The following is a 23,572-nucleotide window of genomic DNA, read 5'->3' on the forward strand; positions in this document are numbered from 1 at the left end:
GGTTGTTATGACCTTTGATGTTTATCTACCACATTGTTTCCTCTGTTTCGGTGAGTTTCTACGGAGTTACATATATTTGACCGCTCCTCGCCCGAAACACCAGCAGCAGCGGTTTGGCAGCAATCGGATAACAACAAACATCTTTGATCCTACATGGACAGACATCTGAAGTAGGAAATTGAATTTAAGCATGCTTATCGGCTCTGGACTAGACGCCTTTTGACAGCTGGGCCGTAGTGAGGTGCCTGAGTTCTCCTGCATGAAGTGACAATCACTTGGAATATAAAGAACATTTTGGACATCAATGACTTCCGCTTCAATATCTTAAATCCATATATTCTACGATTATAAATGTTTCTTAAAATCTCTATTCTGTAATTGTAGCCCCCCTCAGCTCTTTTGTATACTCTTCGGTGTAGTCGTACGTAAGTTCGCTGCTCCTTTTTCTGCCCTTCTTGGCTCAGTCCGGAGACCTGGCCGCCCGTTACTCATTCGCTGGAGGCGTCTCAGGTGTCCCTTCATGATCCCTCTCATTGTTCCTCTCAATCTTCTTCTTTTCCTTCTACTCTTCGTTTCCGACCTTCTTCACTTCTGTATCTCGTTCGTCAGTTTTGTCGTGGTCCTGGCTCGCGGGCCCTCCACGGTCATGTTTCAGGTACAGTGTCTCACGTCTATCAGTGTGTTTTGATCGAGTATTGGAAGTATCCTTGAACTAACGTTGTAATCCCATTCGATCTACAGCGCATACGTGAGGCGATCGATTCCCGGATCGCAGAGGAACAGGCCCGCCAGAGAACCTCCCAAGATGTAGTCACCCGATCCAACTCCGCTCGTCGCCCTACCCGCAATCTGTCCCCGGGTCGACGACCTACCCGCCCCGACGCAACACAGGCACTCCCGTCCGCACCCCTGATCCCAACGAGTTTGAGCCGGAGTTCGCGATCGGTGATGATGAGGGATCTAGTCGATCTGTCACCCCTCGGTTGGAGTCTGCAGGCGGATCCGAGACGCCGTCGGCAAAGGACGCTGGGGAGGACAAACCATCTACAGATGAGCCGTCGGCTGGGAAGGAGGTGCCGACGACGGAGGGAAACCAGCTGTCGTCGGAGCTACCTCCGGAGATCAGAGTCAAGTTACGCAGACTGACCAAGTTGGAATCCCGGTATCAAGGTTCGACATACGGCCCGCGGATATGGCTGCGGAGCGGCTGCTGACCTTGTTTTGCACACAGAACTGCTCAAAGCGTACCGTCTGGCCCATGCACGTGTCCTGTCGATCGAGCCGTTTGAAGCCGCACTACGAGAAAACACTCCTCTGACGTCGATTGCCGATCCGAAAGCTCTCACGGAGTACTTGAATCAGATCATATTGAAAGGGGACATGGTGATTGAGGAGCTCAAAAGAGTCACTACGGAAAGGGACGACTACAAGAAAAAGCTGGAGGAAGCGCAGAAGTCGACAAAAGAGGCTTGGGACGAGGTCGCCAATCTCAAGAAGGACACGACGCAAGGCGCCAAGGAGGACAAAACCGCCGCTACTGAAGATACCGCCTCAAAGAAAGAACCGCCAGCGAAAGAAGAAAGCGAGGAGTTCTTTTCGTTCGATAACGAACTACCCCGATTGGAATCTGAGCTGAAGGAGAAGCAGGAAGAGGTTGAAACTCTCAAGTCGCAGGTCGAGTCGCTCAAGCGCGATCTTGCCGTCGCTCGTGAGTCAACGGAGGGCATGGTGCAGAATCTCGAATCCGCAACTCGCGAGCTCGTGGAATTGAGAGATATTAGAGACAAACAGGATTCGGAAATCAAGGAGCTGAAGGGTACCAAGCAGGCTGAGGTTGCCGATGTTAAAGCCAAGCTCGCGGAATCCGAGGATGCCATTGCCAAGGCAGGCGAGGAGGCGGAGAGACTAAAGGCCGAGTTGAAGCAGAAGACCGAAGAAATCGAGAAGCTTCAGGATCAAGTCACGCAGCCGAAGGACAATGACCAGCAAAAAGAGTTGCAGGAAAAGTTGGAAGATGTCGCCAAGGCGAAAGATGCTAGCGAGAAAAAGTTGGGAGTTCTCCAGGGCCTCGTGGACAACCTGCGGTCTCAGCTGAAAGACACGGAAATAGTGGTGTCGGATCTTAAGGCTGACATGGGAAGTAAAGTCGAAGAGCTGGGTAAGCTGCAGAACGTCGTTGACTATCTAAATAACAACCTGAAAGACAACGCCGAGTGGCAGCAAACCAGAGATCAAGCGGCGAGTGGACAGTCCCCCGACTTTGACCATCTTCGAAGAAGCCTGGCACCTCCTCAAGAAGAATCGGGGGTGGCAATTTGGCTACAGAGCCAGAGCCCCCAGCAAATGGCTCGACCGGCGGGGCGGGCGCGGGTAAAAAGAAGAAGAACAAGAAGAAGAAGGGCGGAAAGGGCGGAGAAGATACGGCCAAGGCTACCGGTGCCGCTGTGGTCAAGGACAAGGAATCGCACGCAGCAGAGTCCGATCAAGCAGCTTCGAATTTGGCCGAACTCGAGCAGAAGATTCAGACGCTGACACAGCAGCTGGAAGAGAAGGAGGCAGCAATCGACCGACTGAGCTCCAAACTTAAAGGAGAGGAGGACCTCAAAGAGGAAATCGAATCCTTACGCGACGATTTACTTCACCTTGGCCAAGATCATGTCGAAGCAAAGGACAAGATCAAGGAACTAACTGCAGAAAAGAAGGCTCTAGAGGAGACGGTCTCCAAGTTGGAAAAGGAATTAACCGATATACGGACGAGCCATGCCTCCAAGAGCGCAGACTCGGAGAAGGTGCACAGCGATCTGAAGGAGGACTACGAAAACCTGAAAGTCAAACTCACCAACCTGGAGACGGAGCTCTCTGCCGCTCAGCAACTGGCCGCTACCAGGTTCAAGGATCTGACGGATTTGCGGGAGACTTTGCAGAAATTGCAACCAGAACTGAAGAGCCTGCGGGCGGAATCTTCGGAACTGAAGTCGACGAAAGAGGCCCTGGCGAGCAAGACGTCTCAATTGAGGACACTGGAGGGTAAACATGAGGAGTTACGTGCCGAAGTGAAGACTCTCAAGTCCACAATTTCCGAGCGCGACGCCGAGGTGAAGACCCTCAACCAGAAGATCAGACAGGAGACAGACAGTCGTCTCAAGGCCGAGGAGAATCTGACCGTTGCTCAATCTGACTTGCGATACTCAGAGAGCAAAAAGCAGGAAGCCGTTGAAACAAAGGAGAAGATTGCAGCAGACCTATCCCGAGCGCAAGATGAGCTCAAAACCGCTCGGTCGCAACTGCGGGAGGTTGAAAACAAGGTCACTCAATTGAACAAGGAGCTTGGTGGTCTGAGGGAGGAAATCCAGCTGAAGACCGCACAGCACGCCAGCGCGCAAAGTCTGATGAACAGTATGCGCGACCAGAGTGCTGAGCTAGCGATGCAAATGAAGGAGGCTCGGGAACGTTGTGAGAGCTTGGAAGAAGAATTGGCTGATGCTCATCGCTTGTTGAGCGAGCGGACGCGCGAGGGTGAAACCATGCGGCGCTTGCTCAACGATATTGAGGGCCGCGCCGAGGCCAAGGTGCGCGACTTCAAGGAGCGGATGGAGGCCGCCATTGAAGAGCGCGATCGGGCAGAAGACGAGGCCAGCGCTCAGGGTCGGCGCCGGGCCCGAGAGCTAGAGGAGCTCAAAACCAAGGTTAGAGAAGCCGAGAAAGCACTGAGAACGGCGGAGGAGGACAAGGAAGAGCTCGAACGATCCCAAAAGGACTGGAAGCGCAGACGGGATCAACTCGAGGAACAGTCAGAGCGCTCAGCGCAGGAGCTCAACGACATCCGCCAGGCCATGGCACGGTTACGTGACGCTTTAGACGAAAGCGAGAAGCAAGTCCGTGATCTGGAGAAAGAGAAGGCCGAGCTGCGTCGTTCCGTGGAAGAAACGAATAGCCGACTGGAGAAGCTTCGTAAATCCAACCGGATATTGTCGGACGAAACTCGTGCAGCCCAGAACCCTCAGTCCTCGCGTTCATCGATTGACTCGGGAACGAGAAAGGCAGCTGCATCTCCCGTGTCGAAGGGCCGTAGTCCATCGACGCAGAGGAGTGAAACGCCGACGGGAGCTCCGATTGACTACATCTACTTGAAGAACGTGCTCCTGCAATTCTTGGAACAGAAGGACAAGAACTACCAGAAGCAGCTGATTCCGGTCCTGGGTATGCTGCTTCATTTCGATCGGTACAGTAACCCTATTTCTTTAGCTTCAGTTTGATGCTGACATCTACGACAGAACGGACGAGCAAAAGTGGATGGCTGCCATTACATCCCGATGATTAGCATGAGCCCGAGTCGGCTATCTCCTAGTCTTTTGAGCGTGTTCATCATTTGACATTCAAAGAGGATATAATCTTGTCTTCCTTATCCCGTATGTGTATACTCCATAGATGTCATCGGCAGGGCGTGGGGTGTGGTCGATATAATTCCAGAACCGAAGGTGGGGTTTCGTGGCCAAGCCTTTATGTCTTCAGCCACATAAATAGGAACATCAACTTACCGACTTCCTAACATCTTCACTGTTGACTCTGCCTCAATTACAAAGCCGTACAGAGTAATTGACCATAATTAATACCTTCATTTTTCGAACCCTTGATATCACAATGTCCGGGGAAGCTACCATTAGACTGGCAACTCCCGAGGGCAAGTTCACCCCGCATTCCCTTTAGTGTTTCTCCGCACAGGTCGGCCATCGTTGCAAGAAGGTCTCACGGCCCCTTACTGACTCTGTTCGGGATTACAGATGTCCCTTACATCCTCCAATTCATCCGGGAGCTAGCCGACTACGAAAAGGCCCTCCATGAGGTCGAAGCCACCGAAGAATCCCTCCTAGCCACGCTCTCTTTCCCCAATGACACCCCCAAGCGAGGCTCCGTCTACACAGCCCTCGTTATCCCTCCCGCCACAGCAGAGAACCCATCTCCGGTACCCGTGGGCATGGCCCTGTTCTTCTACAACTATTCCACATGGCGTTCGGCTCCGGGAATCTACCTTGAGGATCTCTACGTGCAGCCCAGCGCACGAGGTAACGGGTACGGACTCAAGCTTTTGAAGTACCTGGCTGCAAAGGTACTGGAGGTCAAGGGTCGCCGTCTGGAGTGGAGTGTCCTCAAGTGGAATGAGCCGAGCATCAAGTTTTACAAGCAGGTTGGGGCTCAGGCTATGGAGGAGTGGATGAAGATGATGGTTGAGGGACCGGCGCTGAAGAAGTTGGCGGAGGGACTGTAGGGGCCTCAATGAGCTGGCGGTATGATTTCATTCGACCTGCGAAGCTTTGGTAGCGGGTGTTGTCCTGTCGAAGCTTGGTGTGTTTCGTATATAGGTAGATTACACCTTCGATAGTCGATCGTGATACCCTTGGATCATGTGTTTTTGAGCCAGTGTATATCATTTGTCATCTTGCGTCTTCTTCCGCTTCGATCAATCGGTTCACACTTGATGAAGATAGTCGATAACCAACTGTGGAGGTATCACATCTCTGCGCTGTTCTGAGATGGATCGATCGAATACGTTGTTGACGCTATGTCCCTTTCAGCAGCAGTTAGGGCTAACCCTAGGCCAGCAAGCTCAGGGATGTCGTCATCGCCAGTCAACCTGGTCAGAGTGCATTATGCGGTGACGACAATTCCAGCTCGCTCTCCTTCCGCGTCAAGCCAAAATATTTCTACAAACTATAGTCTCTTACCTCACCGTCCCTCATGCTATTGTAAAAATTGTTCAAGGTACTATACTATGGCTTTCAATCCGGCTCCTAACGCCGTTCAGGAGAACCACCATGTCGACTACGTCATCCGCTTCAATTACGGGGATATTGGTAGGTCGCCCTGGGGTAGCAACTGGGCCGCGATCTGATTGTTTTTAGATACCCCTCAAGCGATCAAGAGATTCGAGGTGCTCCTTCTGGAGCTTTCCGAGGTAGGATTGCAGACGGAAGTACGACAAGGGGACGAGAACTCCCTCTTCGTCTTTGTGCGAGCTGCTAGCAAGAAGAAGCTGAAACGCGCGGTTTACCAGTCTCGGTACGTAGAACTATGCTTTCTAGAGGCTGTACGTTGTATGCTAACTGCTTATGGTTTCAAGTGTTCGAGACTGGCTGTACGGCGTCCGGAATACCGAACCCGAGCCGGCGAGCTCTGCGGAACCGCAGTCGGAAGCTGAGCGGCTTCGTGTTATCTACCATTTGATTACGGTCCCAAAGGCAGAGGGTGGTGCAGGCATTACCCCCCGACATGGAGAGTGGAAGAATGTCGATGCGATCTTTCCGCTGCACGACGAGGAGACCAACAGGCAGTGCATGAGGGAGTGGAGCAAAAAGACGTTTCTGTCAACGGAGGATCTGGATCAGATTCGCAACACGTTTGGAGAACATGTGAGCTTCTCGTTGGTTTATAGGAGCTTGTAAGCTAACGGGGCTTCAGGTCGGCTTTTACTTTGCGTTCTTGCAGTCGTATTTTCGGTTCTTGATGTTCCCTGCGGCATTCGGCTTCTCGTGTTGGCTGTTATTGGACTCGTTCTCTATCATCTACACCGTGGTCAATTGTCTCTGGTGCATCGTCTTTATTGAATATTGGAAGCGTCAGGAGGAGGATCTCAGTTGTCGGTGGCAGACGAAGGGCGTTTCTGCGGTTCACGAGAAGAGGGCAGAGTTCAAGCCCGAAAAGGAAGTTCGTGACGAAAGCACCGGCGAGGTTCGAGGAGTTTTCCCTGCTACAAAGCGGATGTATCGACAGCTCCTCCAAGTTCCATTCGCATTGCTTGCTGCCGTCGCCCTAGGTGCCATCATTGCCACCTGCTTTGCGATTGAGATTTTCATTTCCGAGGTCTACAACGGTCCGCTCAAGTGTTATCTGGTTGGTGTGGTTCCAAGCATCTCTCAGAACTCATAGCTAATGGTCCAGGTGTTCATCCCTACTATCTTGGTATCTGCGCTTGTACCGACAATGAGTGCAGTCCTGGTGACTGTCGCGACCAAATTGAATGATTATGAGAACTACGAGACTCAGGATGCCTACAAGGTGGCACTGACACAGAAAATCTTCGTGGTCAACTTCATCACCTCATACCTCCCTATTATCTTGACAGCTTTCGTCTATCTACCATTCGCCAGCCGGATCGTGCCTTATCTCGACGTATTCCATCTCACTGTTCGGCCATTCGTGTCCAAAGAGCATGCAACCAAAGCTCGAACCGAATTCACGATTAATCCGGATCGGCTGCGAAAGCAGGTCATCTACTTTACCGTCACTGCCCAGATTGTCGGTTTCGCGCTTGAGACTATCGTTCCGTTTATCAGGCAACGGGTATTCCGCGAATATAAGGAATATACCAAGAAACAGCATGCAAAGGCAGATTCAGGGAACGGTGCGGGAGAAAAGAAGACCGTCTCTCTCGGCGACGACGAAGATGAGGCCAAATTCCTCACTCGCGTTCGCAACGAAGCTGAGCTGGAGGACTATGATGTCACCGACGATCTGCGGGAGATGTGTATCCAGTTCGGATATCTGGCTCTGTTCTCACCCGTGTGGCCACTTGTTCCCGTCTCCTTTTTGATCAACAACTGGGTCGAGCTGCGCTCTGATTTCTTCAAGATCTGCGTCGAGTGCAAGAGACCCTGGCCTCAGCGTGCGGATACCATCGGACCTTGGCTGGACAGCCTAGGATTCCTGTCCTGGGTGGGAAGCATCACCAGCGCAGCCCTTGTCTATATGTTTAGTAACGGACATGAGGGCCCTAACGGCGAGCCGACGACAATCCGGTGCTGGGCGTTGTTGCTGACGATCTTCTTCTCCGAGCATCTCTACCTGATCGTGCGCTACGCCGTGCGAAGTGCCCTGGCTAAGCTGGAGCCTCCGAACACCCGTCGTGAAAGGGCAGAGCGCTTCATGATGCGGAAGAGATACCTCGACTCTGTGCTCAGTGCAGAGAGCGACGACGATGCCGATGAGGTCAAGGGTGTCGTATCTTCCGTCCCACCTTCTGAGATCACTCGCGAGTCCTTGGAACAGGACGCTAGAAATTGGTCCAAGCAGGGGACTGATCCAACCGAGCGCTTCTGGATGAGACAGAGAGGTTGGAATGAATCTGCCGAGGTTGGTCTGAGCCTCATCACAAAGGCCAAGAGCCACGAAACCAAGAAGCACCAATAGTTTGGGCTCGCAAATCTAGTTTCTCAAGTGATTATACCCCAAGCAGGAGTACCCGGCAACTTACTGCAGTTCAGCTTTCACAGAGCGTCTATTTCAGAGCCGATAAGCATACCTGGAGCCTGTGTGCCTAGTCGGAAAGGGAAATATGTTGATAGTACCGAGACAGCAAAAGACATTTAAGGTCTGACCAACACGGAAACAACAATAGGTGTTTCGTCTTGAGGCTACCTTTCTGTTTTATACCTGAATGATAAAGAAAAGGTCGAATGCTATCTCTGAGCTAAGTCACGAACCGTATCCTCCCCTCAATAATTGGACTCACAATGGGCAAACTGTCCAGCCCATGCGTCCCACAAACGATAGCCCTCCGAGCTCTATCTATATCGGTGGTATTGCCATCATTCAAACCTTCCTTATCGTACCCGAAGATCTGCAAGAGTAGTCCAGTATCCGTCACAGCCGTCTCCTTGTCGACAAGTGTCTCTATGCTCTGAAAACAGGTATATCCGTCGAACCCCGCCGCGATAAATGACGACATGGCAACGGTGTATATCTGCGACAGTACGATCTGCTTCGCTGGTGCGGAGGACGATTGCACGAGAGACAGTTGTAGGATCCTATGGCCCTCTTGTTGCTGCCAGTCTGCGACGACGTGTAGCCCAGAGCATTGCATGAATCGTCCATCAACGTGGAGGTCCGAGACGGAGTTTTCAAGAGCCTCGTGGAGGGCGTGACCGCTGACTCGTTTGACCACCACTGGGTTCTCGAAGGGGCAGATTTCTAGAGGGTTAGATTACTTCATGAGAGAGTTACCGGTTGATGATAGTGTCGGGACTAACCGATGATATCCTTGACGCAGAGCGGTGATGATAATGGCTTGATGATTCGATCACATCTCACTGAGCCGCTGTTGACGAGTGCAATGTCGGCGCCGTAGTAGGCACGATAGGCGTCTGCGAGCATGTTGCCTAGATTCGTCTCTGAGCTGCGAATCACACTGCAGCGGCCGTCGAGCGGTGTCCTCGTGTGCACGAGTGGCTTCTGGACTACGCTGCCGACACGCTGCTGGATCTCGGCTGCCATTTTGCGTATACGGGGGCAGATTGAGAGTGGGCTCCATTCTGAGCTCTGTGTGATGTCGACGTATTGCTTGACTGGAGCTTGTTAGATTGGCGGGGTTGCCGGCTGTGGTACTTACGTTTGACGGTCTCTATTGTGGCCCTTCCGTCCGGAAGTCTCCTTGCGATTAAGCGGACAATGGATAAGCCTCGCCAGTTCGTCCCGCTTTTGACGATGCGAATGTCTCCAGCTACCTGGTCGACTACGCCATTGGACACAATGTCCTCATTACTCGTGCCCTGTTGGATTATCTCCGAGTCCTCTTCTGTGTCCCCATGGAAGCGATGCAGGACCTCGTGATCGTGACCCCCAAGTATCAGATCAACTTTGGCAATCCCGTGTGCAGCGTTATTTGCTATTCTGATATCCTCCGCGAGTCGCGAGTGAGAGAGAGCGATCACAAAGTCACAACCCTCGTTGAGACGCAGGTATCTCGCAAGCTCTTGAGCGACCATGGCGGGATCCTTGACGTACAACGGGGGTAAGTTTTGGCAGTTTGACGGCCAGTCTCTAGGCAGGTATCTTAATCAGTGATCCAAGCAGAGGCACACTGTGCAGAGCTCCTTGCTTACGTCCCAGCCAAGCCAATAAATCCGACCTTGTACCCCTGCACTGTCCTGATGGTATACCGCTCACCACAGGCAAGAGGCTCGCTCGGGACATCGCCGTCCTCAGTCAGTCTAGTTGCGTTGGATAGGACCCAGGGAAAGTGCACTTTGCGTGACAGTTCTACGAGTCGCGTTTCCCCAAAATCAAAGTCTGGGACATGTCAGCCTGCTTGTGGACCTTCATGGCATGGACATCCCCGACCATGGTTCCCGTAACAGGCTACATCGACGTTGAGGTGGTTCAAGAATGGAACCATGTGCTCTCCCTTTAGGACGGACGCCTCCAAGGAAGGTGAGAAGACATCGCCGCTGAAGATTACGAGCGGCTTGGGTTTGAAGGACCTGATCAAGCCGGCGAAGCGAGATATGAGCTCGGTGTCGTTGACGTGGTACTACCGCTGTTTAGTAAAATTCTATAAATGGAGGACTCTATGGAGACGTACGACATCATTGAAATGCAGGATGCATATCTCGGTTTCCATCCTGCGATTTTCAGTCTCATGAGCCTACGGACAGACACGATGATAAGAATCTACCAGAGAGGGCAAAAGCAACAAGACTATAAGAGTCTGGCTGGTATGGCAGCGCTAGGCTCATTTCGGACGCCGATGCTGGAAAGGACAGACGACCAATCACCTTCGTGACCTTGCTGAACACAATATATCGTCTGATCTCCGTGAGTCTTTGTTCTGTTCTCATAATTGCACAACTGCGCAAGGGCTCGGAAGAGAGCTGTCTTCATCATCCAAGGCCGGAGAAGTGATCAATATATACCACAGGCGTGTGTTGGATAACCATGACGGGCCCGAACTTTCTCCTGATACAAGATGACAAAGTTCATCATGCCTATGCAGGCCAAGAATGCCAACACTGACGGGGCTTCGATGCACTTTCATAACAATCGACACCAGTTTGAGCCTGCAAGCTAAGCATTGCTCTTGTGTCTATCCATTATCTAGACGTAGAGGGCTGAGCCCTGCTGTTCGTGTTCGTTCACCACTTTGTGTGGGTTGGAAAAAATCGTTTGGCTGGATATTATTTTAGATTTGCCGAAAGGGATGATGTTATTTTGGACTGTCCTTATTAGGCCTCTTTCAAAATATTTCCATTTCGTTGTTGCCTGCATGGATTTCTGTTTAGTCCTTTCGAGGGACAACTGTTGGTCTCCTCGTTCCCATGATCGAGAATCGGTGGAAGCACACGGGAAAGCAACACAACGATGGATGATGGGACTCTTCGACGAGAACAATCTTGATTGCTACCGGCTCGGTCTCGATATTCTCAAATACTGGGGCAGATTTCATCAGCAGCCAATTAGCAAATGGCGGTGCCTGGCTTTTCGTGTTCGTTCATCGCGGCATGGTTGCGAATACGATCGTGAAGACGATCTTCCGGCTAGGTCGGTGTATATTGCCCGCGACTTGGATATCATGCATGCTAATCAAACTGTAGCACTGCCGGACTTGCAGGGATATAAAGCGCATTTGAGCGGCTGGAGGTACGCTTGTGAGATGTTCCACAGCACGCCTTTCTCAAAAGATCCCAGCATAGTTCAGCCATGTACAAGTCTTCTCTTCCGGTCATCTTCGGCAGCATCGTAGCCGGGCTAATCTTTTCTGTGCATTGCGCCGCCGTCAGTCCACAAGCACGGTGGACCATCGGACAAACAGTTCAGACCTCGAGCGGGCCTATCCGGGGACATGCCGCTCCTCATGCCAGCAATGTGTCGGAGTATCTCGCCATCCCGTACGCCTTGCCGCCAGTAGGCAACCTACGATTCCAGCCTCCTGTCAGGTATCGGGGGAACACCACGATTAGTGGCGAGACCTTTGTAGGGGACAGCCTTGTTACCACTCAAGGGCAGAAACCACAGCGCTGACAATGACAGGGTCCCGCGTGCATTTCTTCGAATCTGACAGCGTACGACGACGGACTGCCAGACAAGCTCATTGAGCAATACGGCGTCACCAAAGTCGGCGAAAAGTTCTTGACAGAGATAGGACATCCCAATCTGACTTTCAGTGAAGATTGTCTTACGCTGAATGTCTGGACGAAGCCGCAGACCAGCGAGAAGAAAAAGGCAGTGATGATTTGGATACATGGAGGGTCCTTCGTCTCCGGTATGTATATGGTCCTAGAACAATCACAGCGTCAATTGCTCACCCGGGTTAGGAAGCTCGGCAATTCCAATGTACAATGGCCAGTTCTTTGCCGACCAAGAGGACATTGTCCTTGTCTCTATCAAGTCAAACATCCATCCCACGCTTCTTTTGCAGCCATATGCTAATTGTTCGTCATAGCTATCGCCTCAGCTTCTTCGGTTTCCCCGGAAATTCACCAAGCAGCTTCAACCTAGGTCTCATGGATCAACGCTTAGCAGTCGAGTGGGTGAGGGACAATATCGCTGCCTTTGGCGGTGACCAATCTCGAATCACTCTCTTCGGAGAGTCCGCCGGCGGTACCTCTGTTGACCACTATTCATACGCCTGGAAGGACGACCCCATCGTCCATGCCCTGATTGTGCAATCTGGTAATGTAGCTCGCATTGGAGGCCGCACCGCTGAGCAGGCCCGTATGTTCTGGCTCAACGCTTCGGAGGCTCTCGGCTGCGGTAACCAGAGCACAAATGATCAACAGACCTACGACTGCATGATAACCAAGCCTGCTGGGGACATAGCTCGTCACCTTGTCAACACCATGGCCACGACCGTCAACCTGCCCTACAGTCCGGCCGCCGACGACGTCCTCGTCTTCAGCAACTACACGGACCGCCCTGCGGCTGCCGTTCCCATGCTCATTGGCACCACTGACTTTGAAAACGGCCTGTTCCGCGTCTATGTGGACGAGCCGTTACCTGACGACGCCTGGGTCCAGCAGAATCAGGCTCTCTTCGACTGTCCGGCAGCTGCACGAGCCAATATCTCCGTTCAGCAGGGCAATCCGACTTGGAGATACCGGTATTTCGGCGTATTCCCAAATATGATGCTCTCAACGAAGGCGCCTAGCGGAGCATACCACTCCTCCGAGGTGCCGGTGCTCTTCGACACGGTTGCACAAAACCTCATTGCCATTACGGCTGAGGAAGTCGCCATCGGACGGTACATGCGTGGTGCATGGGCTGCATTCGCTCGAGATCCTGTCTCCGGACTAGAGCGATACGATGGATGGCCACAATATGAGCTGGGTGAGAAGACACTCATCCGGCTGGGATTCAATAATAGGACCGGACCGAACTTGGCAATGGGTAACATCTATGATAAGGGGTGTTGATATTCACGATCATGAGATGAGCTCTCCTAGCAGGCTTGAGTTATGGTGTCGCGCACACACATATATATACATATATATGTATATATATATATGTAGATCAGCTTTGGGGTTCCAAAGAGACACTCAAGCATCCTTTCACAATCCACTGAACGATCCAGCGTGCAAAGAGTGCGGCCCAATTGCATATTCTAGAATCATAGATGTCCAGTTATCAACTCACCACAGGAGAAAATTGGGCCTTCCCAGCCAAGGGTCTGGGACATACTCGGAAAATCCACTATCAGCCATGAGGACTTCCTTGCAATGCCAATTGTGACGGAAAGCCACCAAAGCGAACAACACCATTCCACTATTTATGGATCAGGGAAAAACCTGGAAGGACCATATCCTTCAAGAATCAAGGTACTTGCTCAGTTTGATGAGGGTATCCCGGGCTGGATCGTCCTACTTAATGAAAGCATCTTTATGATGATGATGCTCAAGGGCTATGGTGGCACTGGTACAGTCAACTGTGAATACGGCAGTCTAGCAGTTAAGCAACTATTCGAAACGCTTTTTGCCGTAGCTTTGGTTGCTGGAGTTAAGTTTCCCTTAAAGGGTGTCGTACATTCACCTGATATGCAACTCCTACGGCCAATTCCGAGCCCCATGCTCTAGGAGAAATGGCGCAAGATACAAGGTATGAAAGGATAAGATTTCCCCTTAGTATCTCGGAGATTCCATTATTATGCGAATAAAAACATACATAATATCGGCTACCACTCTACTTCAAAATTCAGCTGCTGAGGGAGTATGCGGAATTGGCCAAGCGCCGCCATGAGTCAGCGGATCCCGCCTTACAGGATTCTTACTGTAATATTACCACGATCCACCCGCCATCCATGCTACCTACCTTACCTTACTTCACAGGTTGGGGCAAGGTCAGCACGATGAGCCAAGGTGTTAAGGAAAGAGGTTGCAAGAAATAGTGCGTACATAGTAACTCTGTACAATCGAAAAATACACACCTTTGTAAACAGATTTCGAAAGACTCTGCTATCTATCTGCCTCCATTCTAGTAATGCAGATGAACAGGATTACTCATACAGAAGCATAGCTTAGTAATACGCGTTCGATCGCCGGAAGTGCCGACCCGTCCAGCGACTCCAGCCACGCCAGGCGTCCCACGTCACTTTTTTGCTTTAAGTAATCTCTTTCCTTCCCTCCTTTCGTGCTTACGAGATCATTTTCCCACCCTTCTGCGAAGTTGCAAGTCATCAAAACTCACCAATCAGGCTGATTTATCTGTTTGCTTCCACAGCAAAAGACCGATCTCCCGACACCCATCTGCTTACCTCATCAGCTTCTCTCGCCCATTCTTCCTCATCATCCAACTCCATCTTGCGTGACGAGTGACTGTGCCGTATAGGCAGATCTGCTTCTTTTGCCCTTCTCTTGAACTAGCTCGAATTGATTGCGTCCTGTGTGTTTTCGTTGGGCGCGTCTTTGTTGTCTTGTCCATTCCCATACTCTCAATGCAGCCAGCACTAGCACCAGCACCGCATCCAAGCATGCAAACTTCTGCTCAGGTAAGCAGCTTCTTGTCGCGGTTTGTCATCGGATCGTCTTCCCCAATTTCCCCAGATCGCAAATCCCCTCAGCTGCTATGTCATCCGGTGGGACTTGATATCCGTCCTTCATCGTCGTCGCCGTGATTTCCTCGGGTCTCGGGTCTCTAAGACGCGATGGCGATCTGCCTCACCTGCTTCCGTCATGGATTTTCGAGTCTTCTGCCGGTCGCATCGACAGCTCGCTTTCAACCACTTCTTCTGTTCATTCACTGAAGCCTGATGCTAATGCTGTTGACGTTGTAGGACCATGCGGATCAGGGTAAGTGCCTCTCCATATTGCACCAGTTGAGAATACAGCACAACGGGAGCGTTCCTACGCATGCCATCCATTCCACCCGCCGGCGCTTTTTATCCCTCGTCGCATTACGACAGCTAACATCATATCTCTAGTGCTCCATGATCAGCTTCTAGCTGCTCAACATCAGCATCTGACGCATCCTCAGCAAGCTCGACCCCAGCCTCCTGCGCCGCAACCTCCGCACATGCAGCCCAATACGCCGGCTCGCGATCAGAATAACATCGATCCTGCCATTTCAGGCGCTACCATGCTGACCGGCCCACCGCAAACTCCCACCCAGCCTGATGTAACTGGCCAGGAGACCTCGAAAACCTACGGGAAACGGCCGTTATCCACCTCGAAACGCGCCGCGCAGAACCGTGCCGCGCAGGTACGTGCGCTCCTAAGAGCTGTTTACAAGATTTTGACTAACTTGCGCGTAGCGGGCGTTTCGCCAGCGGAAGGAAGCGCATATCCGGGAGTTGGAAGGCAAGGTGAAGGCATACGAGAACATGGGAGAAGCGATCAAAGCTCTGCAGGCAGAAAACTACCAGCTCCGGGAGTACATCATCAACCTGCAGTCTCGCTTGTTGGATTCTCAAGGCGAGGTTCCGGAGCTGCCTGGCAACATCGACCTGAGTCAACCGCGGAGTGAAATCCCTGTGCCTCCTATTCCAAACTCGGGGACGACCACATCCACTGCTGCCCCTCCCCCGACTGCACCCAGCAACACCAACCTCCTCACGCTCAAGCCCCACCTCGAATGACGATATGAACTCCTTGAACCGCATAGCTGTTGCCGGGCTTGGTATGCGCAAACCTCCTACCGAAGAGGCAAATTATCTCGGCAACAACTTTCAGGCACAGGCAAGGCGCGTCCGTCCTGACGAAGCACAAGCCGAAGCTTCCGAACTGCCCAAGCAGGAACAAGCGCATGGGCTCCCGCTCATATCATAGGTCGTTCTCAATTCCCTCTTGTTAACATCTTCCTTGTTCTCCTGCAATATCATTGGTCTCTTCTATTGCTGGCCAAAAGCCTCCGTGTTTCTCTGCTTGAAAGCCAGTTCTGCGATGTTTTGCCTTGGTTGTCTCCGGTGTATGGCGCGATTCTAGTGGATCTATAGTATTTCTGGCCATGTTTGAGGCGGTGTTCTGTGTTCTTGCTTTAGACTGGAACCGGAGGGGTTGGGACGTTGATGTTGTCTGTATGATTTCGTGTTTCCAGCTGGTTCTATAATGCATGTCTCTCAGTACTTTTTTATGCTCGTTGCTTTTTTTCCTATCACTGGATCCCGCCTCTCCTTTGCCGATATCGGCGGACAAGGTACACATTTCGGAAGTCAAGAGGCGTTTCCTGCGCAAGGAAATATGGTGATTTGATGTAATTGGCTTCTCCTGTCCAGTTCTTCTGGGGAAGGGCCGGAGGCTTCCTGTGGTGGTACATTTATCATGTCGGGTTATTGTCTTGTGACTTGCGGATGCTACCTAGATACGGAGTGTATACATGCCCCTTTTAATTGATTGTAATCATGACGAGAATGTCTCTCACTGGCCCAGCGGACTTGATAATTGAGATCTTGCTGTTGTCTGATAAGGTAGTGAACGAACTCTCACTCGCTGCGTCTATGATATTTTAATACTCTGATAACATTAGCAACAAGGCTGCAGAGCTGCATTATCTGGTGTCCGCTCATCAACCCCACCATACTCTCTCTGTTTCCCCCTCAACTCGGCGTTTAGATCAAACAGCATTCGTTGAGCCGCCATGCCTTCAGGACCATCTCAGATTCATTTGTGATTTCCTGCAAATGGCAGGAAAGTGAGGACTTTTCTCTGCTGGTCTGCCTTACCTAGGTTGTCACGACTCTTCACGATGACCTCCACCGTTACTGCATGCCAAGATGCCTCTCCATACCAGCCACGGAATTATCAGCTTGAGATGCTGGAGGCTAGCATGAAAGAGAATATTATTGTGGCAGTATGTTCCCTCATTCCCTACTTTAAGCTTCAGTATGGCAATGATAACGACCCTTTAGATGGATACAGGGAGCGGCAAAACGCATATGTATGTCTGTCTGTGCGGTCCTTGCCCGGCTGTTATTGCTCCTTCCCCTCAGTGCGGTACCGGCCCTTATTTTGACAGTCAACTGTAGAGCAGTACTACGAATCAAAGCAGAGCTGGATATTTGCCCTCCGGACAAGGTATATTCTCATTGATTCTAAGCACGGGCATTTTCCACTTCAAACTGTGCTGATCATGCCCTCTCCAGCTCGTCTGGTTCTTGGCCCCGACGGTCGCCCTGTGTATACAACAGCATGAAGTGATCGCGTCCAATTTACCAGCAGCGAGAACGCGGACACTCACTGGGCTCGACAAAGTCGAATTATGGACCGAGCAGTCCATCTGGGACGCCGTCCTGAATGGTTACCGAGTCATCGTATCGACGCACGCGGTCCTTGCGGATGCCCTTAGCCACGGCTTCGTGAAAATGTCTCGGTTGGCTCTGCTCATCTTCGATGAAGGTACGTCTACATTCTGCGCTCTACTCAATGAAAGAAGGACGTTGATAGAGACGAACTGTAGCGCACCACTGCACGCGAAGGCATGCCGCAAACAAGATCATGCGGGACTTCTATCATCCGACTTTAACGAAATCTGGCCCCGTTGCTGTCCCTCGTATTATGGGCCTAACAGCCAGTCCGGTGGTCAGATCCAATCACCAGGAGCTCCTGTCAGTACGCTAAGCTTTCACGATGTCTCTGCTTAACCTTGCTGACTTGCCATCCAGGACGGTCGAATCCAACCTTGATGCGGTATGCAGAACACCACGCGTGCACCGACAAGAACTCCTAAAGTTCACCCATAGACCGCACTTGCAGCAGATTTGGTACTCGCCAACTGATCCTACGGGGTTCAAGGGCGCAAGTCAGACTTTGGGGCACTTTACCACGCCTGGGAAACCTTGGATATCGAGGATGACCCCTATATACAGCGGCTCAGAAAAAGTCCCCTTGACGAGAAAGCTCTGCAAAAAGCGCTCTTGACGGGCAAAACGTATTGTCGGGAGCAGTTGAGAAGGTTCGTCGATCGAAGTCGCCATATCTTCGAGGAACTCGGAGAATGGGCTGCCGAGTACTACATCTACGCGTCCATCAAGCAGCTCAGAGATCGCGTCCGCGACTCGTATATGAGCGGCGACTGGGACGAAGCCGAGAAAGCGTACTTAGTAGACTTCCTCTCGAAAATCCCTGCTTCGGAGATTCAGCTTGCGTTGAACGATCCGGATAGTTTTCGCATCTCCCCGAAGTTTGAATCTCTCCTCAACTTCCTGGACTCATTGGATGAGCCGGAGTTCTCGGGGCTGATCTTTGTCAAACAGAGGGCAACAGTCAGCGCAATGACTAGCCTTCTTTCAGTGCATCCTTCCACGCGCGAACGGTTCAGATGTGCTGCCTACGTTGGCTGGTCCAACGGTAGTGCCGGCAAGGACGTTCTCGGCGATCTGCTGGACATGCAGTTACAGCGCGATACACTGGACGATTTCCGCAGCGGCCGCAAGAACCTCATCATAGCCACAGACGTTCTCGAAGAAGGTATTGACATTAGTGCCTGTAGCGTCGTCGTGTGCTATGACAAACCACCCAACCTCAAGTCCTTCGTCCAGCGCCGTGGACGGGCGAGGCGGAAGCAGTCGACCTTTGCGATCATGTTCCCAACTGACGGTGCGTCTGCTGATGTTTCCAAGTGGCAAGATCTCGAACAGGCCATGATAGAGGCCTATCAGGATGACGAGCGACAGCTGCAAAGCGCCTCTGCATTGGAGAGTCTGGATGAGGAAGTTATGGAGCGACTTACAGTTGAGTCTACGAGGTACGATTACTTTCACTTCCCAAATTCCTTGAATCTTCCCAGTACTGACCTTTTATCATCAGCGCCGTCCTCACAGCTGACATGGCCATGGCACACCTGCACCACTTCTGCGCCGTATTGCCTTCTCAGCCTTACGTGGACATGCGGCCCGTGTTCTCGTTCGAAACGAACGAGGATGGGCTTCTAAAGGGGACGGTAATCCTGCCCAGTTGCGTGCACCCGAAGGTCCGGCGCACTGAGGGTAGAAGATGGTGGCACACAGAGAGAGCAGCGATGAAAGAGACTGCCTTCCAGGCATATAAAGCTCTGTACGAGTTTGGCCTCATCAACGACCACCTTCTGCCGTTGACGAAAAAGCCAGAACTAAAGTCGCATGACTTGGGAGCTATGCCCTCGATATTGGAGACGCCAGAACAATATGATCCATGGATTGAATGGGCCTACTCATGGTCGTCGCCCGATATCCATCAAAGTCGGATCGTTGTGGGAATGAATGAAGGGCGAGGCGATGAGCTGTGTATGCGGTTGATGGGACCTACGTCCTTGCCGCCCCTCGCGCCGATGACTCTGTTTTGGAACGATTCGACCACATTTACTGTGACCTTTGAAGCAGCAGAGCGGGTACCACTCGTGCCCTTGAGCAGTGTCGAAGACATGAGGGCGATCACAGCACTGTATCTCGAGGCCACCAGCTCTCGGCTATGCAACTCCGAGCGAGATTTCACGGCGCTGTTCGCGCCCGATCTGCATCATACAGAGCTGAAGGGGTGGCTGAATGCATATGATGGATGTGACCCGGCCATGGAAGTCTACTCGCGTGGCCACAACCCACTGCTCATGGGCGTGGTTCGGGATCATTCGCGTTACGGAGAACCATTTTTGTTCCGGAAATGGCTTGTCTCCGACCAGAACCCGTCATCTCCGGTCGTTGAGTTGGAATGTGCACCCTTTCCGCGTAGACGCAATCTTCTGCATCGGCAGACGCTGGCTAATAGCCAGGTGGATGTCGATGAAGAAACCCCCGAGTCTGCAGCCAAGAGCTGCATTGTCGCTGCGGATTCGTGCACCATCGATAGGCTTCCATTCACAATGGCTATATTCGGCCTGTTCATGTCCGCCATTGTAGAGCGATTGGAGATTGAACTGATCGCAACCAGACTCAGAGAAACGATCCTCAGAGATGTCGGTTTCACGAGCACTGAACACATCATTACCGCAATCAGTACCCCTCACGCTCACGCATTGACCAATTACCAGCGGTACGAGTTCCTAGGCGACTCGATCCTCAAATTCTCTGTTTCCTGCCAGTTGTTCTTTAAGCACCCGAACTGGCACGAAGGGTATCTATCCGAGGCGCGGGCCATGATCGTGCAGAATCCTCGCCTTGCCAAAGCCGCGCTGGACACCGGCCTGGACGCCTACATCGTCACCAAGAAGTTTGCGTCGCGAAAATGGTCCGCTCCGCTGATCTCGGAAAAGCTGGAGCGTGTGCCGGCCAAGCGCCAGATGTCGACGAAAGTGCTGGCGGACGTGGTAGAGGCGCTGATCGGAGCCGCATACATGGACGGCGGCCACGCAACCGCACAGGCATGCATCCGCCGACTCTTGCCCGAGATTAACCTCCACGCGGTGGACACTCGAACCGCAACCCGGAGTGTGGCTCCCGAAAGCGCCCGGCATATGATGAACGATCGACTGAAAGACCACATCGGCTACACATTCGAGGACGAGTCCCTCCTCGTCGAGGCCCTCACCCACCCCTCCTGCGACTACGACTCGACAACCCAGTCCTACCAGCGCCTCGAATACCTCGGCGACGCAGTCCTCGACATGGTCATCGTCTCCGCGATCTTCAACCACCCCATCCAACGCCCGCAAGGCGACATGACCAAGATCAAGCACGCCGTAGTGAACGCGAACCTCCTCGCCTTCCTCTGCATGGAGTTCGCCATCTCCGAAGAGAAACTCGACGTCGCACAGACATCCAAGGACTCTTTCGCCGTGACTTCCTCCCAGGAATCCGTCGAGCTCTGGCGCTTTATGCGCTACCGCGGTCAAGACCTCAACACGGCCCGCAACGCCTCGCTCGCCCGCCACCGCGCCCTCCGAGACGAGATCGCGTCGTCCCTGCAGCATGCCCCGCATTACCCCTGGCACGCTCTCTCCCGGCTCAGCCCGGACAAGTTCTTCTCGGATATCGTCGAGAGCGTCCTCGGCGCCATTTTTGTCGACTCAGGGGGCGACCTTGCGCCCTGTGATGTCTTCGTCGAGCGGATCGGGCTGATGGCCTACCTGCGTCGGATACTGGACCATGGGATTGACGTTAGGCACCCGAGGAGCGTGGCGCAGCAGTTAGCTAGGACGAATATCCAGTTTGTGTCGCAGCGGGTTCCGAACGAGGAGGGAGGTGCGAGCTATCAGTGCTCGGTTCGGATTGAGGAGGCGGAGCTGTTTGTTGTGACGGGGTGCTTGACGGCTGAAGAGGCGGAGGTGACCGCTGCGGTTGAGGCGATTAAATTCCTGACACGGGATGATGGTTCTACACCATTAAACACGAGCTGAAAGTACCAGTACTCCGTGTTTCTGCGGAGATTCTGACATGTATACACCATAATGAGTGAATGCCATTTGACGATGTGACGCCCAAGAGATTCCCTGTGCTATAGTGACCGTAGGTATAAATATAGCTGAAAAATACAAATCACCCGCTCATGCTTTCCTGGCCCCCTTTCGCCGTCCGCGGCCTGACTTGCCGCCACTGGCCTCCGGGGTCTCCTGCTCCTGCTTCTGTGGCTGCTGATCAGCTTCATCCTGCGACTCCTCCCCTGAACTCCGTGCTTCAACCTGCTCATCCTCGCTCGTGGCGACCATAACCGCCTCGTCCGTCGCGTCACCTGCCGAGTGCGAATCCGAGTCCGGCTTCGCGACCGATTCCCACGCTCCGTCCGCAGATCGCGCCTGATTCCGCATCCCCGCGAGCATCTTCTTCGCCTCGCTCTCCTCCCCATTCCATGCCCCGCAGCTTCCACACCGCCAGCGGCCGAGCTCTTCCAGCGTCTTGACGCCCGGCGGGGCTTGCCCGTTGACAAGTCGGCAGGTGGCGCAGATCAACGCTATCCGGTTCTTTGGTTGTGTCTCGTCCTCGCCGAGTAGGACATCTAGCAACCGGTCGTACCAGTGAGAGTGCTCGACATACTGCGGAGCGCTTGGAAACGCGTTGGGCGCAAAGCCGGGCTCGTCGAGTGCAGGAGGAGGCGGCGGATGGAGGTTCTGCGGTTGTGGCTGTTCTTGGATCGGGTATGGTGGCGGAGACTGAGGCTGGCCGGGAGAAGATACTGGCGATTGAGCTGGAGTTGGTCTTCGAATGTTGGCAGTCGGTGGGGGAGGAAGTCCGGTTCTCATGACGGGTTGTTGTGGGGTAGTAGGCTGCTTGCGTTTGGCGTCTGTCTTGCGTTTCTCGTCGGCGCCCTTGGGACGCGACGGCTTGGGTGACTCCCCGCCATACTTTTCCAGCAGCTGTTGAGTCGAGTTGTATTTCGTTGCGACCTTGAGCTTCTCGATTGTCTCCTCCCGCTGTTTCTGGAGATCGTCGAGGTGTCGCTGGGTCTTGCTGATGCGGTAGTCGAAGAATTTGCTAGCTACGGCTCGGACGGCGTAGATCCTGCTCAAGTCAGACGTCATACCAGGGCTCGAGGTTCTCGTGGGACATTTCCGTACAGAAGTGGACCCCCAATGATGGCAGCGTATTCCGTCACACCCCAATTCTGCCAACCGAGAACGAGTGCTAGGATAATCGAGTAGAGGAGGTATGCGAAAGTGGTGTAAAGAGTCCAGAGAGCCTTAAATCGACGGGCATGCTGGCGGTGAAGGTCAAGTCGGCTCGTTGTCTGTGTTATCTTTGTGGAGAGGGCTGAGAGGGCTTTTTCGAAAGACGCTGGAGAATTGTCTTCGCCCTACAATCGTGCAATAGTCGTCAGTGCTCTGTCACGCGCATTCAGGGAGGAGACACGGATAACTTACCTTCCAGGGCCACAGGGACACCATGACTGGCGGTTCCTAAATCGAAAGGAGGGAGCAGTATCGGTAAAAATCGTAGGATACTACCGCAAAGTCATTCTGCGTCAGACAGAGGGAGGAGACCTCGAGTTCCAAGGTAGAGGGTGATGGATGAGGAAAAATGTCTGGGTGTGTTTAGAGTGGAGGCTTGACAGGCTGCAATGACGAATTGAACGATAATGAGGAAGTTGATCAGCAGCTTCAGCACAGACCACCCCCTCGAACTTCTGTTCATTTCCTCCCCAACTGTCAACACAACCAACCATTCTGAGCCGGATTTAATATTACGATCTGTCTTCTGAGCCAGAGTATTTATTCGCAGTGTATAGTTTGTCAATCTGTCTCTAGGTTCGAGATTAACACTTGAGCCAGAAGGTTAGCTTCACATACTCGACACCGAGCGACTACAGGTATCCGTGCCTTAGGCTCACCCTCAGACACATGATATGGAGGTATTCATCAGCTGGTGATATGTGAGACAAAACCATTCAAAATGACAAAAACGATAAAAAAGTGTCCAGAGAAGATGGAAATATTCCACGAGCTCCTGAATACCTTGTAAAAACAAACCCACAGC

The 23,572-nt window shown here is 52.5% G+C and overlaps 9 protein-coding genes across 9 annotated transcripts; 6 read left to right on the top strand and 3 right to left on the bottom strand.

Moving 5' to 3' along the window:
* The first annotated feature begins 507 nt into the window (after positions 1 to 507).
* P174DRAFT_443319 (putative vesicle-mediated transport protein (Imh1)) lies at positions 508 to 4,542 on the top strand. The gene is made up of 7 exons (XM_024827797.1): positions 508 to 655; positions 742 to 859; positions 892 to 1,170; positions 1,232 to 2,307; positions 2,328 to 4,136; positions 4,161 to 4,222; positions 4,275 to 4,542. The coding sequence occupies exons 1-7, from the start codon at positions 521 to 523 to the stop codon at positions 4,315 to 4,317; spliced, it is 3,522 nt and encodes a 1,173-aa protein (XP_024682035.1). The 5' UTR covers positions 508 to 520; the 3' UTR covers positions 4,318 to 4,542.
* Positions 4,543 to 4,780: 238 nt separating this feature from the next.
* Positions 4,781 to 5,266, top strand: P174DRAFT_372516 (GNAT family N-acetyltransferase; the record flags this gene model as incomplete). Its single annotated transcript, XM_024822436.1, has 1 exon — positions 4,781 to 5,266. A coding segment is annotated over one exon (486 nt), but the record flags the coding sequence as incomplete, so codon positions are not given.
* A 504-nt stretch (positions 5,267 to 5,770) lies between these two features.
* P174DRAFT_422441 (anoctamin family protein) lies at positions 5,771 to 8,184 on the top strand (the record flags this gene model as incomplete). The annotated part of the gene is made up of 5 exons (XM_024825042.1): positions 5,771 to 5,852; positions 5,901 to 6,057; positions 6,119 to 6,407; positions 6,457 to 6,888; positions 6,937 to 8,184. The coding sequence occupies 5 exons, from the start codon at positions 5,771 to 5,773 to the stop codon at positions 8,182 to 8,184; spliced, it is 2,208 nt and encodes a 735-aa protein (XP_024682037.1).
* A 178-nt stretch (positions 8,185 to 8,362) lies between these two features.
* On the bottom strand, positions 8,363 to 10,172 carry P174DRAFT_409697 (putative UDP-sugar hydrolase). The gene is made up of 4 exons (XM_024824218.1): positions 9,876 to 10,172; positions 9,383 to 9,813; positions 9,024 to 9,338; positions 8,363 to 8,964 (listed from the first exon to the last, which is right to left on the bottom strand). Exons 2-4 carry the CDS (start codon positions 9,756 to 9,758, stop codon positions 8,465 to 8,467), a joined length of 1,191 nt encoding a protein of 396 aa, XP_024682038.1. The 5' UTR covers positions 9,759 to 9,813; positions 9,876 to 10,172; the 3' UTR covers positions 8,363 to 8,464.
* P174DRAFT_372960 (putative nucleotidase) lies at positions 9,872 to 10,303 on the bottom strand (the record flags this gene model as incomplete). The annotated part of the gene is made up of 2 exons (XM_024822470.1): positions 9,872 to 10,062; positions 10,114 to 10,303. Coding segments are annotated over 2 exons (381 nt in total), but the record flags the coding sequence as incomplete, so codon positions are not given.
* A 1,166-nt stretch (positions 10,304 to 11,469) lies between these two features.
* Positions 11,470 to 13,181, top strand: P174DRAFT_461866 (carboxylesterase; the record flags this gene model as incomplete). Its single annotated transcript, XM_024830054.1, has 4 exons — positions 11,470 to 11,742; positions 11,800 to 12,031; positions 12,084 to 12,156; positions 12,212 to 13,181. 4 exons carry the CDS (start codon positions 11,470 to 11,472, stop codon positions 13,179 to 13,181), a joined length of 1,548 nt encoding a protein of 515 aa, XP_024682040.1.
* A 1,219-nt stretch (positions 13,182 to 14,400) lies between these two features.
* Positions 14,401 to 16,025, top strand: P174DRAFT_513823 (uncharacterized protein; the record flags this gene model as incomplete). Its single annotated transcript, XM_024832015.1, has 5 exons — positions 14,401 to 14,749; positions 15,035 to 15,050; positions 15,182 to 15,459; positions 15,512 to 15,719; positions 15,796 to 16,025. The coding sequence occupies exons 1-5, from the start codon at positions 14,696 to 14,698 to the stop codon at positions 16,023 to 16,025; spliced, it is 786 nt and encodes a 261-aa protein (XP_024682041.1). The 5' UTR covers positions 14,401 to 14,695.
* A 916-nt stretch (positions 16,026 to 16,941) lies between these two features.
* P174DRAFT_513824 (putative RNA helicase/RNAse III) lies at positions 16,942 to 21,578 on the top strand (the record flags this gene model as incomplete). Its single annotated transcript, XM_024832016.1, has 8 exons — positions 16,942 to 17,046; positions 17,105 to 17,133; positions 17,222 to 17,270; positions 17,339 to 17,591; positions 17,653 to 17,800; positions 17,858 to 17,980; positions 18,070 to 18,939; positions 19,002 to 21,578. The coding sequence occupies 8 exons, from the start codon at positions 16,942 to 16,944 to the stop codon at positions 21,499 to 21,501; spliced, it is 4,077 nt and encodes a 1,358-aa protein (XP_024682042.1). The 3' UTR covers positions 21,502 to 21,578.
* P174DRAFT_443325 (uncharacterized protein) lies at positions 21,562 to 23,136 on the bottom strand. The gene is made up of 3 exons (XM_024827798.1): positions 22,960 to 23,136; positions 22,657 to 22,892; positions 21,562 to 22,600 (listed from the first exon to the last, which is right to left on the bottom strand). The coding sequence occupies exons 1-3, from the start codon at positions 22,981 to 22,983 to the stop codon at positions 21,649 to 21,651; spliced, it is 1,212 nt and encodes a 403-aa protein (XP_024682043.1). The 5' UTR covers positions 22,984 to 23,136; the 3' UTR covers positions 21,562 to 21,648.
* Between the last annotated feature and the right edge of the window lie 436 nt (positions 23,137 to 23,572).

Source organism: Aspergillus novofumigatus, assembly GCF_002847465.1.
Source record: "Aspergillus novofumigatus IBT 16806 chromosome Unknown P174scaffold_5, whole genome shotgun sequence".
Classification (NCBI taxonomy): Eukaryota; Fungi; Ascomycota; class Eurotiomycetes; order Eurotiales; family Aspergillaceae; genus Aspergillus; species Aspergillus novofumigatus.

Excerpts from the sequence above, each read along its gene's own strand:
- P174DRAFT_443319 (XM_024827797.1), top strand. The coding sequence starts at position 521 with ATGATCCCTCTCATTGTTCCTCTCAATCTTCTTCTTTTCCTTCTACTC. Across the intron at positions 656-741 it reads CCTCCACGGTCATGTTTCAG|CGCATACGTGAGGCGATCGA; the intron begins GTACAGTGTCTC and ends TTCGATCTACAG. Across the intron at positions 4,223-4,274 it reads ATGCTGCTTCATTTCGATCG|AACGGACGAGCAAAAGTGGA; the intron begins GTACAGTAACCC and ends CATCTACGACAG.
- P174DRAFT_409697 (XM_024824218.1), bottom strand. The coding sequence starts at position 9,758 with ATGGTCGCTCAAGAGCTTGCGAGATACCTGCGTCTCAACGAGGGTTGT. Across the intron at positions 9,339-9,382 it reads CACAATAGAGACCGTCAAAC|TCAAGCAATACGTCGACATC; the intron begins GTAAGTACCACA and ends AACAAGCTCCAG. Across the intron at positions 8,965-9,023 it reads CTGCGTCAAGGATATCATCG|AAATCTGCCCCTTCGAGAAC; the intron begins GTTAGTCCCGAC and ends CTAACCCTCTAG.
- P174DRAFT_443325 (XM_024827798.1), bottom strand. The coding sequence starts at position 22,983 with ATGGTGTCCCTGTGGCCCTGGAAG. Across the intron at positions 22,893-22,959 it reads TGTCCCTGTGGCCCTGGAAG|GGCGAAGACAATTCTCCAGC; the intron begins GTAAGTTATCCG and ends GCACGATTGTAG. Across the intron at positions 22,601-22,656 it reads ATCATTGGGGGTCCACTTCT|GATCTACGCCGTCCGAGCCG; the intron begins GTACGGAAATGT and ends TGACTTGAGCAG.